This window comes from Stegodyphus dumicola, chromosome 3, assembly GCF_044657685.1.
Source record: "Stegodyphus dumicola isolate Sdum_Otavi_A_Nest chromosome 3, ASM4465768v1".
NCBI classification, from domain to species: domain Eukaryota; kingdom Metazoa; phylum Arthropoda; class Arachnida; order Araneae; family Eresidae; genus Stegodyphus; species Stegodyphus dumicola.
The window spans coordinates 146,498,558-146,517,018 of NC_140770.1; the positions used below are offsets into that span (position 1 = coordinate 146,498,558).

At 32.2% G+C, this 18,461-nt stretch overlaps 1 protein-coding gene across 1 annotated transcript in view; it reads left to right on the forward strand.

The window, feature by feature from the left end:
• The first annotated feature begins 1,196 nt into the window (after positions 1 to 1,196).
• Positions 1,197 to 18,461, forward strand: part of Gos28 (golgi SNAP receptor complex member Gos28) — a 35,512-nt gene continuing 18,247 nt past the window's right edge. Inside the window, exons 1-4 of the mRNA XM_085813427.1 lie at positions 1,197 to 1,489; positions 7,618 to 7,723; positions 11,237 to 11,324; positions 15,733 to 15,926. Of these exons, the coding sequence (XP_085669553.1) occupies positions 1,462 to 1,489; positions 7,618 to 7,723; positions 11,237 to 11,324; positions 15,733 to 15,926 (416 nt within the window). The 5' untranslated portion in view covers positions 1,197 to 1,461. The remainder of the gene's footprint in view (positions 1,490 to 7,617; positions 7,724 to 11,236; positions 11,325 to 15,732; positions 15,927 to 18,461) is intronic.

Sequence of the window (18,461 nt, forward strand, 5' to 3'; positions counted from 1 at the left end):
ATTTAAAAATTTTAAATTTAAATTTTTATTTTTTTAACATGGAAACCAATATTAGCCTCTACCTTGAGACACAGTAATAGAAGACACATAAGATCAAGATACATATAATATCATGCAAAGTTATACATTAAACTAAGTAACATCATCTACTGCGGTTTCCAACATATTTATATACTCAGAAAACACCATCAGATAAAATCATAAATCCAAAACAAGGCGAGAACATATCAGCAAAAATAAATAAGTAAATAAATTACGGAGTTTTTTTTAATTATTATTAATTAATTTTTTTAATAAGCATTTTATTTATTTATTAAGTTAATGGTCATAATTTATTATATGTGTACTATTTTATCAATTTGAGGCACATTGTATTAATATATGCTTTTAATTTAAATAGATAGGAAATATAGATTAAAGGAGCAAAAACTACAACTCTGTACATTCATTGAGGCCCGAGATCGTGTTTTTCCCTCTCGAGCAATTCCTCAAAGGAGCCCCAGTGGGTAGGGCTAACACTATTGATAAGGGCTACTGATAAGGATAGTGTCCCTACGAGATGGTAACCAAAAAAGAAGCACATGATTTAATGCAATTACTAAGTATTTAATGCCAGAACATTATAAAATGAGCATAATAATAATAATGATCATAATAAATAAATGAGTACTTTAGTGGTATTTTAGTGACAGATATTTGATTTAGCTTAGAGAAAAGAAGTTCTACTTATCTGAACGCTCCGTCTTAGTGCTGCAAAAGATTGCAAGGAAGACAAGACCCCCCAGGTACAGGAGAACTCCTGGCCTTGAGAACGAGACAATGCAGAGGATATTCGCGAAAATTTTCTGAAATAAATGAAGATTTTCCGGAAAACACCTTTGAAAATTCAGGAGCTCTTCCAAGATCCTGCCTCCATCGTACATGATCACAGCGCCCCACCACCCTCTCCTTCTATTCTAACCTCTGGAATTGAGACGCTCCTGTTATTCCGATTCAGAGATCTAACTGCGTAACCAATGAGCTTTAAATAAAATTAGAGCTCACTGATCGTTACAGATTTTTTAATTTTTTAGAAGCAGCAAGAATTATTTGCCAGGGTAAATTTAATTTGAATTTTAAAAAATATTTATTCAATACTCATTTTTAATAAAAATTTAGTCATAAATAATATTCAGGTCTCAGCAAAATTAGTCATCACTGTGGCTACACAAACTTACTAAGATGACGAAATGAAAGAGTTTTGTCGTCTGTAATAATGGAGTTTTCGTTTATTTGCTTCTGTAAGTGTCTGCACTGTGTTTAATTTTTGCGAGAACTGCTTTTCGTTTTTAGAATATAAAGAGAAACTGTTTTAGTTAATTATTCAGAATTAGAGAAAAGTACTAAGACTTCTGTTGTCAACAAGTGTGTGTCACAAAATTTCCTTATGCAATATCATCGGCTTCTTATATCGAAGTTAAAATGGCCAAAGAGACAAATAGTTGGGAAGGTATTATATTTTAATTTATAATTTTGAAGTTTTGTGTATTTGAATTTGTTATTTTTCAGTTTTATAATTTTGAAGTTTTATGTATTTGAATTTTTTTTTTTTTTTTTTTTTTTTTTTTTTTGTTATTTTTCAGCTCACAAATTGCAAATTGTTTTTCATTTATTTGTAACGTATTAGTTTTGTCTGAAATTTGAGAAAACTGCCAGAAATTTTTTCTAGTTATTTAGAAAGTATCTAACATGAATTACTCTTTAATATTAGTTATGAATTGAATAACCGCATTCTATGTAAAACTTTATAAAATAATATATCAAGTACCTTCTATTATTTGTATCTGTAATTTATATAAAAACGTATCTAAAACTTATTTTGTATTTTTATTAGGTTTGTCATAAGTGTGAGACCCAAAAGCTTCTCCGATCAGTAATATACATTTTAAAGCTTCTCAGACCAGTAATATACACTTTAACTTTATGAATGAAAGTATTTCATCCATAAATAGTGAGAAGGTACTCTGCCAACAGGGAATTAATGCTTTATGTTTTCCATGTTGTACATCTCAGTCCATATCTTCTAAAATACAAATATCCCCCCTTCCATTGTAGGACATTCACACCAAACACTAGGTGAGAAATTGGGAGAAAGTGCAGAATCGCCCACTGCTTCACGTGTTTTTAAGAATTGCACATACACGGTATCCATGTACACGTCGACCTATTTTCACTTATAAAACATCCCAGAATTGCACAAAAATGGCATTGAGTACACGCTTGACTTTATCCTTGTACACATCGACCTATTTTCACTTGAAAAGTCAAAGAAAATTGACAAAAATCCAATTCTTCTTACTCTTGTAAAAAGCGCCAAACAAATAAATGGGCAATTCTGCACTTTAGCAGCGAAATTGTTTCCAAGTGCTTGTTAGCTAAAATCACAATCGGAATTTTTCGGAAAATGTCACATGACATGTCTCGTGATCTCATTTCTCTGAGACAAAATAATCTGTGATTCAAACTGTGTACTTCTCAGATTATTGCTACCTAGTAACCTTTATCGCCCTACCAAAATGTCGCGAAACTGCCTGTTACCATATTCCAAATATTAGCCGAGCATGGTGAGCATTTATTTATATTGAAAGTAGGGCAATAAATGACTGATTGACAATCATTGTTTAAGCAGAGACCAAATTAATCATTTTACAGATATTACTGTTATTACAAGCAATGCTATTCTATTTTTAAGGAAATCATTACACTTAAATAACTAATTGAATATTTTTGATGCTGTCTCATTTGACAACCACAACCTGCAAATAATGAAAACTTGCAACGTATGGGTGAAACATTTATTTATCTTTCAAAGGCTATAATTCTGTAACTGCTGCTATTTAGTCAGATATTGGTACTTTTCTTTACCCATATTTAAACTCTGCACTGTCTGATGGAGCGTAGCTCTTCAGCCTAACAGTATATGAAATGCAAAGCATATCCCATCGACTGTGGACGAAAATTTTAGCAATCGTCACCAATCGTTACTGTGAAATTCTAAAGGAAGAAATCATCCGTAATTAGTGCTAAATTGCAGTACTTGCTCGGTCAATGGGATAATAAATAAGTACTGAATTTTGAAACTATGAGACAAATTATAAACCAGAATAGATTTTTTTCCTTCTCTCTTCCTGCAGTGTTTCACGTTGCATCTCCAAATAATTTAATTCATAAAAAATAATTTCATTTGTTACCAATTTTTGCACTTACACTCAGTACATAAAACTACCTGCATTTGAAGAAGGGGAATGCTTTTTTTTTTTTTCAGTTAATAGCAATATAAATATGGTTAACATATTTGGAGCAGGATAATGAAGGATGCAAAAGAATAAACGATATTGCAAAAAAAAAAAAAAAAAACTTATCGCTTGTTTTCCACTTTCTGAATAGTTAAAGAAAGGGTTGATCTTTAGATTATGGTAACTTGGCGATTTTTTGGCAAAAATTTGGCGACCAACTCTCCTACAGCAACCCTCTATTTTTTTTTTTTCCCCCACCGCCATTTTGTCTTCACGAAGTAAAGACATGTTTATTTTCTTTTTATCTACTGAACACTTCTTCCAACAATCTACTAGCCGAATTACACTTATGCTAGAAATTTTATCTATCAAAACTGCTTAATCATGACAAATATTCACTGCAAAATTGGGGAAAAGGGCACAATACCATACTCCTTACGCGTTTTTCAAAATGACACATACACATAAACCATGTACACGTCGACTTTTTTTTACTTAAAAAAACATCCCAGAATTACACAAAAATGGCATTGCGCACACTCTTCACTATATCCATGTACACTGCTTTTTTCTCATAAATTAGAAAAATTTCACGAAAATACATGACAATTTTCTGAATCTTTAAACCCGGTAAAAAGAACATATATATAATTACCTGATCGTGAAAAAGTATATACCCTTTCCAAATATGAACATTTCAACATATAAAATAAATAAAATATCCAAAAACTTTTACCTCTAAATCATCTCTTATATTATAAACATCACCAACGAATTCATACCGCAAGCATTACAAATACTTAGTGTCAAATATTTAAATTATTTCCATGCACGTTTACTTCAACTAAAACGGATACCAAATTCCTACAAACATAAAATTCACAAAATAACTATCATTTAATTAAAATATAATTAAATTCAAAAACACTACTTAAAATATAAATAAGCACATACATTAAATTAATAAAAATTAGCTTACAATCCTAATTACTTTAAACTAAATCATTGCTAATAACAATTTTCCCAATAATACCAAATTACAGTCAAAAGTTGTTAATCTGGACTCGTCGGGACTTTGGCGATTCCGGATTATCAATTTTTTCGAATTATAGATCATCAGTTTAAATTGCATAAGATGGCATGCAGAAATTCTAAAATTAAAAATATGAAACCGTAATTTATGAAATAAAGAACAATTATGATCTAAAGGGTATCAAAATTTACAAAAAAAAGCTTAATATTTATTTGTTTACTTTATTAACCATTTCTTTCAATGTAAGTTGTTTAAGTTGCTTCGTTTTATGCGATAATACTTTCTCTTTAATTCTATAAACAGACATAATTTTTTGTTCACTTACAAAGTTCCGCTGTTCAAGTGCCGTTAATTGCTGTGCCGAGAATACCGACTAACTTGTCAATCGAAATTTTTTCGTTTTCACTAACCTCTCTGTCACATTCTTCATGTCTTTATCCATTTTTTGCAGCAATTCCACTTTTTGTTTGATGGACATCGAAGCATACTTTCGTTTTGTACGATCCTTTGGGAGCTCCAGAATCAAAAATTCTATTTGACATAATCGAAAGTTCAAGTTTACTTTTATAGTACAGTCAAAAGTTGTTAATCCGGACTCGTCGGGACTTCGGCGATTCCGGATTATAGATCATCAGTTTAAATCTCGTTAGATGGCATGCAGAAATTACAAAATTAAAAATATGAAACCGTAATTTATGAAATAAAGAACAATTATGATCTAAAGGGTATCAAAATTTACAAAAAGAAAAAGCTTAATATTTATTTGTTTACTTTATTAAACATTTCCTTCAATGTAAGTTGCTTCATTTCATGTGATAATACTTTCTCTTTAATTCTATTAAACAGACATAATTTCTTGTTTAGTTACAAAGTTCCCCTGTTCAAGTCCTATAATTGCTGTGTTGAGAATACCGACTAATTTGTCAATCGAAATGTTTTCGTTTTCAATAACCTCTGGGTCACTTTCTTCACTATCGGAAGCGAATTATAATGACGAGGAACTTGATTTAAATCATATCAAAGACGGAGTATATCGAGATGAAATACTACACTTAGTACGGAATTATAAACCAAATAAAATAAAAACATCTGCCCTGAAGATAAGGATAGTGCTGACAGATCAACTTCCAATCCGCGGCGTGAATTTGATAAACAGATTTCGGATTTCAAAACATATTTTCGCTTTGTAGATACAAATTACATATTAGTAAATATATATTGGAAATTCTATTTGACATTATCTTTCTAATCTATCATAATCTAATAATGACATTTCTGCCCCCCCCCCTGCCGCAGAGCAGCGTGAAATTGATAAACAGATTTCGGATTTCAAAACATACTTTCGCTTTGTAGTAAGTATATATCGGAAATTCTATTTGACATCGAAAGTTCAAGCTTACTTTTATAAAATTGCTCTAACAGTCTGCAAAAAATAATAAGCCGGATCCAATTCGAAGATTAAGGAACAACGCAATCTGCAACATTAACTGAATTAGATAACTTTAGCTTAGCGTATAACTCCGTTACACATTAAACGCGCATGCGCACAAACATATTCGCAGCCGTAAGTGCTCTCGTAAACGCCTGTGCGCATGCGTGAATGCGACGCATGCGCAGAAAGTTTGTAGCTTTAAGGTCCGGATTATAGATCATTCCGGATTATGGGTGTCCGAATTAACGACTTTTGACTGTATTGCTCTTACAGTCTGCAAAAAATAATAAGCCGGATCCAATTCGAAAATTAAGGAACAACGCAATCATCAACATTAACTGATATAGATTAGATAATTTTAGCTTACACCGTCCGTTATACATAAAACGCGCACGCGAAAACGTATTCTGCGCTTGCACACACGCAAATGCGCAGTCGTAAGAGGTCTTACGCGCACGCGTAAACGCCTATGCGCATGTGTCAACGCGCCGCATGCGCAGAAAGTTTTTAGCTTTGAGGTCCGGATTATAGATCATTCCGAATTATGGGTGTCCAAATTAACGACTTTTGACTGTACTTTACTTCCACCTTACATTTAGAACAATGCATAAAAATAATATCCTCAAATAATTAAAAATACTAACTTACCTAATCTTCTTCAGAATCTTGATTACGTGTCCGATAAACTTTTGTTATTTCCTCCGCTAAATAAAAAGCAAGCATATGTGCGCCTGTTTCAGGATCTTTAAAACCATACTTATAGTTCACAGCAAGGTAACAGGTAAAATAAATAACTTAATAAAACATCTTTACTTCTATCTCGCACAACCTTAAAGAAGCACTTATTACTACCCCTTTCAATACCCATTTCGAATTCACTTTAGTTAGGGCCATGGGATCCAAAAATTAATGAACACTGTTTCACACAACACAGAATAAAGCCAAATACAAAATTTCCCGATTTCCCCCCTTTTCCGATTAAAGAACCGTAATTCGTCCATTAATATCACATGATCTCTCATTTCCCTCATACAAAATAATGTGTAATCGGAACTGAGTACTGCTCACATTATTACCAAAGTCCCAGGTAGTAACCTTTATCGCCTCCAAAATGTCGCCAAACTACCAGTTACCATATTCTAAAGATCAGCCAAAAATGGTCAACATTTTAAAGGAGAAAAAAATCAGAGGAATAATAAACATCACACAAATCAGATATGTTGCATGTTATAGATATCACAAAAAATTACTTTCTTTTTGAATTGATTATCAGTTTAAAATTATAAATATTTTAGAGGGGGAGAACATTGAAGGTGGAAGCTTTTTAATCAAAACAGTCTGAAAATTAGTTATGTTTTAAAGGGGGGAAAGACTTCTGGCAATTAAATTTACCAACTGTGACAACTAATCTTCCAGTTTTGGTGACTGATAGAGGAGACTGCTTCAACAAGAAAATACTTCTTTTTTTAATTCATCTTACTTTAATTTAAAAAGTCATATTAGAAGAATATATGAGAATAATCATTCTCTGTCAAACTAAAGCATTTACTTGTCATGTATATTCCTTTTTCATGATCCATGGTACATTCCTTCTTAACAGCATATAAAAATTCTAAATATTGTATTTTGTATACTTGCTTCTGTTTATTTATTCATTTATAATTAAAAATCTTTTTCATTTGATTGATTACAACTTTAATTTCAAATCTGGAATTTAAATTTACAAGAAAATTTAATTTCTCATATATTTTATTATATCATTCTCCTTTAATTATCATTTTGAATTATGTTTTCTTGAGAAGCTGATTTTTAAATATTATAGGAATGTTTTTTATATATTGTTTACAGTAATTTTGTATTTTAAAAATAATTTTCAGAACTGAGACGGCAAGCTAGGCAATTAGAAAATGAGATAGATCTGAAGTTAGTATCATTTAGCAAATTGGGAACAAGTTATGGAAGCCAAGATTATAGAAATGAAAAGTAAGATCTGAGACTTGTTTTCATTATCATAATTGTTTTCATTAAAAGAAACTCTAATTTTGAAATATCGTTTAAAATCCATGTTAGTTTTTATGTGTGATTTGCTTCACAAGCTTTTGTTTTAAGAATTTTTCAGGCAACATGCAAAGAGTATAAAGTTGTTAATTTACATAAACTATTGATATGGGATGTTATTTATATTTATGTGCTTTCTTATACTTATTCTTCATTTATTCTGGATAAGATCTAAAAATTGACAGTTATGTATATTACGAACATTGGCTGAAGGTATTAGTAATACATATATTGGTTACATTTGCTTTGATGTTATGTTTGTGTTTCTGTAATATAATGTGCAAGATACATTTGCCTAATATTTTAATGACTTTTAATTTTTATATATTTTTAGGTTAATCTTTGGAATATGGTAACAGGTAGTTTGGCGACATTTTGGTAGGCGATAAAGGTTACTACCTAGGACTTTGGGAATAATGTGAGAAGTACTCAGTTCCGATTACGCATTATTTTGTGTGAGGGAAATGAGAGATCATGAGATATGTCATGTGACATTAATTGACGAATTACAGTTCTTTAATCGGAAAAGGGGGGAAATCTGGAAATTTTGTATTTAGCTTTATTCTGTGAAACAGTGTTGGTTAAGTTTTGAATCCCATGGCCCTATCTAAAGTGAATTCGAAATGGGTATTTAGAGGGATTGAAAGGGGTAGTAATAAGTGTTTTTTTAAGGTTGTGCGAGATAGAAGTAAAGATTGCTTATTAAGTTTTATTAAGTTATTTATTCTACCTGGTACAATGATAATATCTGATTGCTGGACCTTATATGTCTGTTTGGAGGATGAAGGTTTTCAACATCTTGCTGTGAACTATAAGTATGATTTTAAAGATCTTGAAACAGGCGCACATACGATTGCTTTTTATTTAGGGGAGGAAATAAGAAAAGTTTATCCGCCACGTAATCAAGATTCTGAAGAAGATTAGGTAAGTTAGTATTTTTAATTATTTGAGGATATTATTTTTATGCATTGTTCTAAATGTAAGGAGTAAATAAATTAATATGGTATTATTGGAAAATTATTATTAGCAATGATTTAGTTTAAAGTAATTAGGATTGTAAGCTAATTTTTATTAATTTAATGTATGTGCTTATTTATATTTTAAGTAGTGTTTTTTAATTTAATTATATTTTAATTAAATGATAGTTATTTTGTGAATTATATGTTTGTAGCAATTTGGTATATGTTGCAGTGGAAGTAAACGTGCATGGAAATAATTTAAATATTTGACACTAAGTATTTGTAACCATTTTTATTGTTTGCGTTATAAATTCGTTGGTGACGTTTATAATAGATAATTTAGGTAAAAGTTTTTGGATATTTTATTTATATTATACGTGGAAATGTTCATCCTTGGAAAGGGTATATACTTTTTCGATATCAGGTAATTTCATATATGTGCTTTTTACCGAGTTTAAAGATTCACAAAATTTTCCTGCATTTTCGTGCAAATTTTTGTAATTTATGAGAAAATAGCAATGTAGATGGATAAAGTCAATAGTGTGCGCAATGCTATTTTTGTGCAATTCTGGGATTTTTTTTCAAGTAAAAATAAGTCGACGTGTACATGGTTACTGTGTATGTGCGATTCTAAAAAACGCGGCAAGGAGTTTGCGATTCTGCACTTTTTCCCAATTTTGCAATTAATATTTGTCATGATTAAGCAGTTTTGTTCCATACAATTTCTAACATAAGTGTAATTTGGCTAGCAGATTGTTGGAAAAAGTGTTGAGTAAATAAAAAGAAAAGAAACATGTCTTTACTTCATGAAGACAAAATGGCGGCGAAAAAAAAATAGAGGCTTGCTGTAGCAGAGTTTGTCGCCAAAAAATCGCCAAGTTACCATAATCCAAAGATTAACCATTTTTTATATTTTTGTAATGCAGTTCTCATTGCCTAGTTAGAAAAAGCTGGTGCCTTAGGCACGGTATCTTTTAAAGGGCTTTAAACTCTCACTTTTCTTATTTTCATGAAAACGAAAGGTAAAAGTTATTTGAAAGGTATATCGGGTGAAGAATTGGAGATTTTGGTAACATTTTTAAAAAAGATAACCAGGCTGTCAATATTTATCAAAGCCTGTAAACGTTATCAGTATTTCCAAAGAAAGCACTTCAGCAATATAAACTGCAAATTTTAATTATTGGTGAAAGACCACTTTAATGGCCATTAAGACCAAACTAGAAGCCGGCCAAAGATGTTTCCTCTTCTGGTTAACAAGATCCATTTTTCATCATATGTCAAGATTTGGTCTGGGAACGAGGCTGTATCATGGTGTGACATCAATGACAAGCAGATCTTCAACTGTTGGAGTTTGTTTTCCTGAGACAGGACATGATGAACCCAACTGCTTAGTTATAATGTCATCCCTAGGTTATGAATATGTAATCGAATGGTTTTATTAGATCGCCAAAAACTGTGTGCAAACTCCTGGCAGATTTCATGAGGATTCTGCTTGATTTTCTCCTCTAGCTGGACTCAGTGGATGACAAATATAAGGCTTGTCTTTAAGGATCTCGTCTCTGGAAGGAAATTAGCTAATCTCTTTTGAGCCATTCATTTATTCACTGACATCTCTCCGGACTCATAGCTTATTCTTCTAGTGGCCTCTGCAACTTTGTTTCCTAATTTGTACTCGCAAACAAATTAGGCCTCAATCTCCTTTTCCAACAATATATTCTTTCAAAGATTGATCTTCACACAAAACCGATAGCAAAACGTACAATGCACTGAAAAGCTTTACTGAATAAGGTTTAAAACGAATGTAAACATATGATGTCATCAGAATCAGTTTGACTACACTAGCGCATCAGAAGTAAATGTTCTCAAAAACCAAACAAACTTCCTTGATTACCTGATATAAATTAGAAATTTCGACAAGTGAATTATTCTTGCCGCACATTGAAAAAAAATGCTCCAATATTAATTTTTCTATTTCTCAGTACGTTTCTCACCAAGTTTTACAAAGTTTAATATTTAAGCATAATTTGAGTCATAGACTCGAAATATGGGAAAACATAGTATATCATTTCAGAAAAAGGCTGATTTGTGTCAAAATATCCATGTTAGAACAATGCTGTATATAAATCTAATATTTGTAAGTTGCACTTTCGAGGCATGGAAAACACTAGTTAAATTTCGTCTATTGGCCAAGTAGAACAGGACATACAGACCTGCCCCCTTTTTTATTTATTTTGTATGTGTGTGTGCAGGGTATAGAACAAAGTTTTGAGTTTTCCTTTGATGTTCAAGGTGACCCTTGACTTCCAACTCCTGTAAATCCGTTTCTATATTGTGTTATTCAATGATGTGCCAACTATTTCAGTATTACTCTCTCAGAAGGAGAGATTTTTATGTATATGAATGAAAATCAATTTCTTCAGTATGTTTCTTAACATCCATGTTCCTTTCCATTGCTTAATAATACTGTATTTAATTTTAGCAGTGACACTGTTCCATTGCTCAGTAGTACAAATAGTGATCATATGTTTGAAACAATGGCTTTGGAAATAGAACAACTGCTTTCAAAAGTAAGTTTTTAATTTACTTTTTAGAAATCGGTGTTGCTTATGTATTGGTAGTGATTACACTAAATAATATGTTTAAACTTTTGGGGGGAGGGGGGGAATAGGCTCTCTTCTCTCCTTTGCTGGAGTGAAAAAATTATAATGTTGATTTTTATTCTGAAACTTCGCCTTGTCACTGTAATGATGTTATTTATAAATGTGTGTGCTTTTATTGAGAAATGATGGAGCTGTCAGTAAATATGTGCATTTAAAAGGCAGACAATATTGTATTATATACTTGTAGTAACTAATATAAAATAGATAATGCAAATATGAATCTTATGAAATTTTTAATGATTTGCATTGTTTTCTGGCTATAAAAAAAGTTCCCTTAGATAGTCTTTGAATTAAATGCCTACACTCTGAATCACTTTCGCATAATAATCCCCAAATATAGTTCACTATCATACTGTCATTGTATAATTTTTGGTAACAATATTCATAATCCAGGCAGCTTATGAATACTTGTGTTTACTTATAATTCAGTAAGCTATGTGTAGAAAATTTCCATTTTGAAAGAGATTCTGTAGTCTACTCTGCAATACCTTTTCACAAGTTTTGTCCATGGTTACTTAAAAGTCATTAAACACTTAGCTGATGCAGGTCATCTCAAGCCTTCTTTTCAGTTTCAGTAAGTTTCTAGAGGAATTCTCAACATGCCATGATCTTCTTATCCTTATTTAATGTGTGGTGAAGACTATTGTATTTATTGCTGCATATACTGTAGAAAATTAGTTTTGGAGGTATCTGAAAGAAGCTGTTCTATACCAAAAGCTTTGACAAAATGGTTTCATTTTAATGTGCAGTGATGGCTTCGACACTTTTAGGGGATGCAGTAAGGGCTCCCACTAGCATTGTGAACACCTGTAAAAAAATTAGTAGGCCAGTCAGTAAAAATATATTTACAGGTACTCCTTGGCAAAAATTGGCGATTTTTGGCAATACATGTATACTGAGTTAGTGCAATTCTTTGACTTGTTATTTTGGCTTGTGCCAAACTGGAAGTTGATCTGTCAGTGCTATCCTTATCTTCAGGGCAGATATTTTTTGTTTGGTTTATAATTCCTTACTAAATGTAGTATTTCATCACGATGTACTCCGTCTTTGATATGATTTAAATCACATTCTCGTCATTATAAATATCACGAATACAAATCAAGTAGTTTTCTGGTTGCAATTTTCTAATTTTGACTATGCGTAATGTATGCTCTACGCATGCGTGCATTAAAAGAAATTTTTAATAAAGTAAACAAATAAATATTAAGCTTTTTTTTTTTTTTTTTTTTTTTTTTTTTGTAAATTTTGATACCTTTAGATCATAATTGCTCTTTATTTCATAAATTACGGTTTCATATTTTTAATTTTATAATTTCTGCATGCTATCTCACCAGATTTAAACTGATGATCTGTAATCCGGAAAAATCAATAATCCGGAATCTCCGAAGTCCTGACGGGTCCGGATTTAAGACTTTTGACTGTATTAATTTGCTGTTATGGAATTGGTTTGTTGACGACAATAAAGAATAAAATTTTTGAAGCTTTTGCCAGCAAAAGTGTTTTTAATTTGTCTCTGCACTATAATGATTGTTGAGTCTGGAAGGGGGAAGTTTAACAAGATTTTTTTTTGGAGGGACGGCTTATACCAATTGAAAGTTAATGAAATTCAAATAAGTAATTATTTGTGAACAACATTTGTAAAGATATAACCTGTGTAAATAATTGTGGGTATACAATATAGTCTAACTTGTGAAACTTTTCTGTTCTTGTAAATAATGTGCTTTTACTTTCATATTAAAACACTGAAATTTTTTTTTTCTCAGAAAGCTTCTTAGAAATATTTAATTCTGTAAATTTCAAAATACTATGTGTTTTAATATTCAGTATTTTAGGGAAGTAAATTAAATGCAATATTTTTTATGTAAGTTTTAATGAGAAATGTTGGTCTGTTTTCTTAATTTCGTATTCCATGTAAGAAAATCAAATATTGTAAAACTACCGTAATTTTGCACGTATAGTCTGCGGACTATCTGTGTTTAAAATACGAATTTTTGAAGCTGCGGACTATCCACTAGTGCAGATAATACGCTGGTTGTTCATGGTTAAAATCGTTGAAATTTAAAAAACACGCTGTCGTGAACTGCCGATGGTCAAATATAAAAAAAGCGCGAGATTCCAAGAAAACATTCGTATGTATCGTATCGATAGTAAACCATAGAGCATAGTGCAGAACGAATGAGTAGTAGCAAGTAGATCTCCTTAAATCCAGGCTGGCACATCAAGCGATGCCGGATATGAGCACTCAGCACAACCAGAGTTTTGTATCCCAGTATCCTTTGCACTGCTTTAGCGCAACTGCCGGGAGGGGGAAAAGTAGTTGATGCGTCAGCTCGATTTTCAGGAGCCTTAGTAGCAAGTACCCGGAGTACGAAAAAAAAAACCGTGATTCGTTTACTTACAAGCGTGGTTTGGCAACACCGAGTGAGTGGGGTCAAAGGTCACATTTCATTACCACTTATCACAAGGATACCATGTTGCACAGTATTTTGTTTTCGTATTTTGTCTTTCATCTTTGATGACGTTGATGAAACATCGCCGGAGTTTTACTGCCGAGTTTAAACTCAAGGTAGTTGAGAATGAAAAAGGTGGAAATATAGAAGCGGGCCATTATTTTGAAGTGGACGAGAAAGCGGTGAGAAATTGGCACAAACAAAAGGATGTGTTAAAAAGCATGGGAAGAAAGTGATCCAATTGGCACGGAAAAGTAAAATGGACAGCTTTAAAGGAAAATTTACTGAGATGGGTTCTCGACCAAAGAAATGCCGGACGCTCCATTTCAACAGTTAAAATCCGTCTCCGAGCGAAGTCCATGGCAGAAGAGATGCAGATAACGGATTTCAAGGGAGGGATAAATTGGGTTTACCGCTTCATGCGTCGTAAAAACTTGAGAGTTTGCAGCAGAACGACAGTGTGTCAGGCTGTTCCGGACGACGTAGATGAAAAAAAGCTTCTTTCCTTCAGTTTACAAGGAAAGTTATTGCAGAAGGGAAGTATTCCCTAAAAAATATTATAAATATGGACGAAGTTCCATTAGCATTTGATTGCCCACCGAATCGCACCATCGATACTTGTGGAGTGAAAACAATATCAATAACAACAACTGGTCAAGAAAAGACCCAATTCACAGTGATACTCGCCTGCTGTGCTGACGGCACAAAGTTGAAGCCGGTCTTAATCTTTAAGAGAAAAACAATTCCCAAGGAAAATTTTCCTCGAAGCGTTGTAATACGGTGCAATGAAAAGGATTGGTGCAATGAGGACATTATGCTCGATTGGTTTCAAGAAGTTTGGAAGAAGAGAGAAGGTGCCTTTTTCAATTCCAAAGGAGTATTAATTATGGATTCCATGAGGGCGCACATAAAAGACAGTGTAAAGGCGGAAGCTAAAAAACAAAACGTCGGTGCTGAACTTAGCGTTATTCCAGGAGGTTTAACAAAAATCCTGCAACCTCTGGATATTAGCGGGAACAAAAGTTTCAAGTCCCACGTACGTGCTTGCTGGGAGATCTGGATGTGAGAAGGTTTACATACTTTCACAAAAGGAGGAAATATGAGACGCGCTTCATGCAGTGAAGTTGCCGAATGGGTCGATAAATCCTGGAAAAGTGTTAAAGTGTCAACCATCCGATCGGGAATTATAAAAGCCAGGATTGTTAGTGAAAGCGAAGAAATTACTGACAGTGAAGATACTGATGCTGAAAATGAACTTTCGGACACTCTTCCTGAAAGTATATTAGAACTGTTTAATTCTGATACCGATGAATCGGACTTTGAAGGTTTTCCTGAATGTAGTAGAATGTGTGATTAATTAATATGTGATTAATTAGTAAGCACTGTTTGTATTTGTATTTAGCGTTTTATTTCTGAAGGTATATTAGTAAGCAAGTACTTTTTTTCTATTTATACTTAGTTCTTTGTTTCTAAAGAACTAAAAAACTTTCTAAAATACATTAATATCGCCGTATTAAAAAAACGTAATTTCGGACGTATAGTCCGCGGACTATTCGGTGGTGCGGACTATCTGACGATTTTTGAAATTTTTTTATATAAAATCGTGTCTGCGGACTATACGTGCGAAATTATGGTAAGTCTTCCTCCCATGGGAAGAGCTTAGGAAATGTGAAAAAAAGGGATTTTTAAATTATTATTATGAACATTTAATGAGCAATGCAGTTTCAAATTCTTTTAGTAAAATTAGTCAATAACATTTTTTTAATTATTGAAGAAGTAAGTTTTATCAATTGCTAATTCATTTAATTAAAAGCATGCAGTTGTTTTCTATGAGTTTCAGAACTCTCTTTTCTGTATTTGGTCAGCTTACAGATGTTAATGACAAAATGATAAGTTACTGTCAAACACAAGCAGCTCCTGGTGCTACAGTTACTCATACTCTTCAGCGTCACAGAGACATACTACAAGACTGCACACACGAGTTTCAAAAGACTAAAGCTAACATCCAAGCTAGAAAAGAACGAGAACAGTTGTTGAGCTCTGTTCGCAAGGATATCGAGTATGATTTTGTAATTTAAAAATTTGTATAAAATTAAGCAAGAAACAAACTTAGATATACATAGATTTTAGAAGTTTTCCATCAAATTTGTGGGTGGCTAATGGAGATCCCTTTTCTTCAAAGAAAAAAATTAAATTTTATTAATTTTATTAATCCATTTTTTCTTTTTTTGTTGTTATTTTTATATTTTACATCAGTGTGTGCATCTCCTGTGATAAATAAGCAATTTTGAGAATACATAGATATTTTGTGCAAAAGCCCCCCTCCCTCCATATTAGTCCTACTTGAAATCAGAGTTTTATATAAAATCTACTCCAATCTAAGATTGTTTCTTTTCCTAGTTGTTTTTACTTTGAACTGTGTGCCTTTTATAAAAAAATAATAATAATAAATAAAGAATTTATGTAATTACTTTTTAAAAGCTTTTATGAATTTTACGGAGATAACCGTATTTAAAAACATTGAATATCCATATAATTGGTATATTCTGTTCAAAATATCAAGAAACAATAATTTTGATTATTTTACAATAACATTCAAAATCAGAAAGGTACTTGCATATTATCCCATCGACTGTTAAAGTTGGCTACTATTGAACCATGAAAGTTGGCAGAGATACTCCAAAGTTGTTCCAATCCTTACTATGGAATTCTCAAACTAAAGCTTCATTAGACTAGAAGAGAAACACACTAATGTGACAATCAAAATCATAAAAACAACCTTTTATTTAGCGTAGGTATAATGAAACACTCAATCGATTTCGAGGGCAGCTAAAGGTCCCTCCTCATCGGGAGAAAGAAATACATAGAAAGAAGAAAATAAAGGAGAAGAAGTCACAAAAACACGTGCTCCTTATCAGCACTGCACGTGGTTCACCTCTCACTCCCTATTTTAACTTCACTAATTTTTCATGCTCGATCAGATAGCCTGGCTCAGTAAAAGTCCAGTGCAACTCTGATTAAAAATCTAGTTATAACCATGTGCAGTGCTGATAAGGACCACGTGTTTCTGTGACTCCTTCTCCTTTATTTTCTTCTTTCCATGTATTTCTTTCTCCTGATGAGGAGGGACCTTTAGCTGCCCTCGAAATCGATTGAGTGTTTCATTATACCTATACTAAATGCAAGTTTGTTTTTACGATTTTGATTAAAGCTTCATTATTTAATGAACAATCAGTATTCAACTCACTTTGCTTTTGAAGTTCCAAAAAAGACTCGTCGATTTCTATTATTTTGTTAATCCCTTCAGTTTTACCAGAAACTCTGTTGACAACACCATGATTATAAACTTCCTTGTTCCAGTCTATTATTATTTTGTTGACCATATTGTTTCCATAAATATGCAATTTTTTTTAATTACGGAATCCCATAATTTTGAAACAATCCACTGCTTTTTGTCTGGTGTAGAAGGCAGATCTCAAATTTTAATCATCTTTTTTTTTTGTGTGTGCGAGTTCAAAGGGGTTTTGTCCCTGAGGGACTATTATTTTTGTTTTACGATATTGCGTTGAATCGCGCTGAATGTCAGTTTCACTTTTCAAACTGTTGCCACCAAATGTTAGAGTCTTATATTTGAAGAAATTAAATAATGAAGAATCTGCATAAATGTATGTATGTGTCTCGCAGTGTGATAAAACAACATTATGTAGAGCCATCTAATTTTGAATGACGTCATCCTACTGCCAATATGGGCATCTGGAAGCCCAAACTTGAAATTTAGAATTTGTTTTATTATCGATTTCATATTTTGTAAAACTTTAACGAATTTTTGATTAAAAACTCAAGGATTTCAAAGCGAGCATTGGTAATATTGTACAGGGGGGGGGAATTTACCTCCACTGTGTGAGACTGTGTATCGGAAATTCTAAGGATATATGTTCAATTTTAAAATTAATTTGCGATATTGCTCTTGAACTGAATTTTATGGTTTAAGTATAAAGAACATGATATTTAATAAGCAAAGGTAACACACAAAATGTTTTAAAAAAATGCCCCTTTGGACGTAATTTAAAATCTGAAACTTTTCAAATCCCCCCTTCCCAGAATGTAAGAAAAAATACAGCAATAACAGTCATAACCATGCTAAAGGGGCTGCAGTCGCCCTTTCTGAATTTGTAGTGTATATAGAATACAGTTACGAAAAGGTAGATTTTAAAGGTCAGTTAAGCCAGTGTCCTACTAAATGATGATGAAAACACTGAAGCTAGGGATTTTATTTAGAGACCTGCAAATAAATTGAAAAAAAAAAAAATTAAGTATAAATGGTTGCAGAAATATAAATGTCATTCTTATTCTGGAAAGGCTAAAAGTGCTTGTTGTTCCATGTGTGTTATTTTTAACTGTTGAAAAAGTAAGTAAAGGAAAACATGAAAAAATTGGAACTTCTGTTCAGGAACCCTACCGAGATCTGAAAAAAGTGCTGCAACCTTTGACATGAAACAAACATCCACAAAAATGCAGTGTTAGCCAAAAGTAATATCAAATCAATCTTTGAAAGTTAAATAATATAGACTAATAACTAGATAATAATAATAAA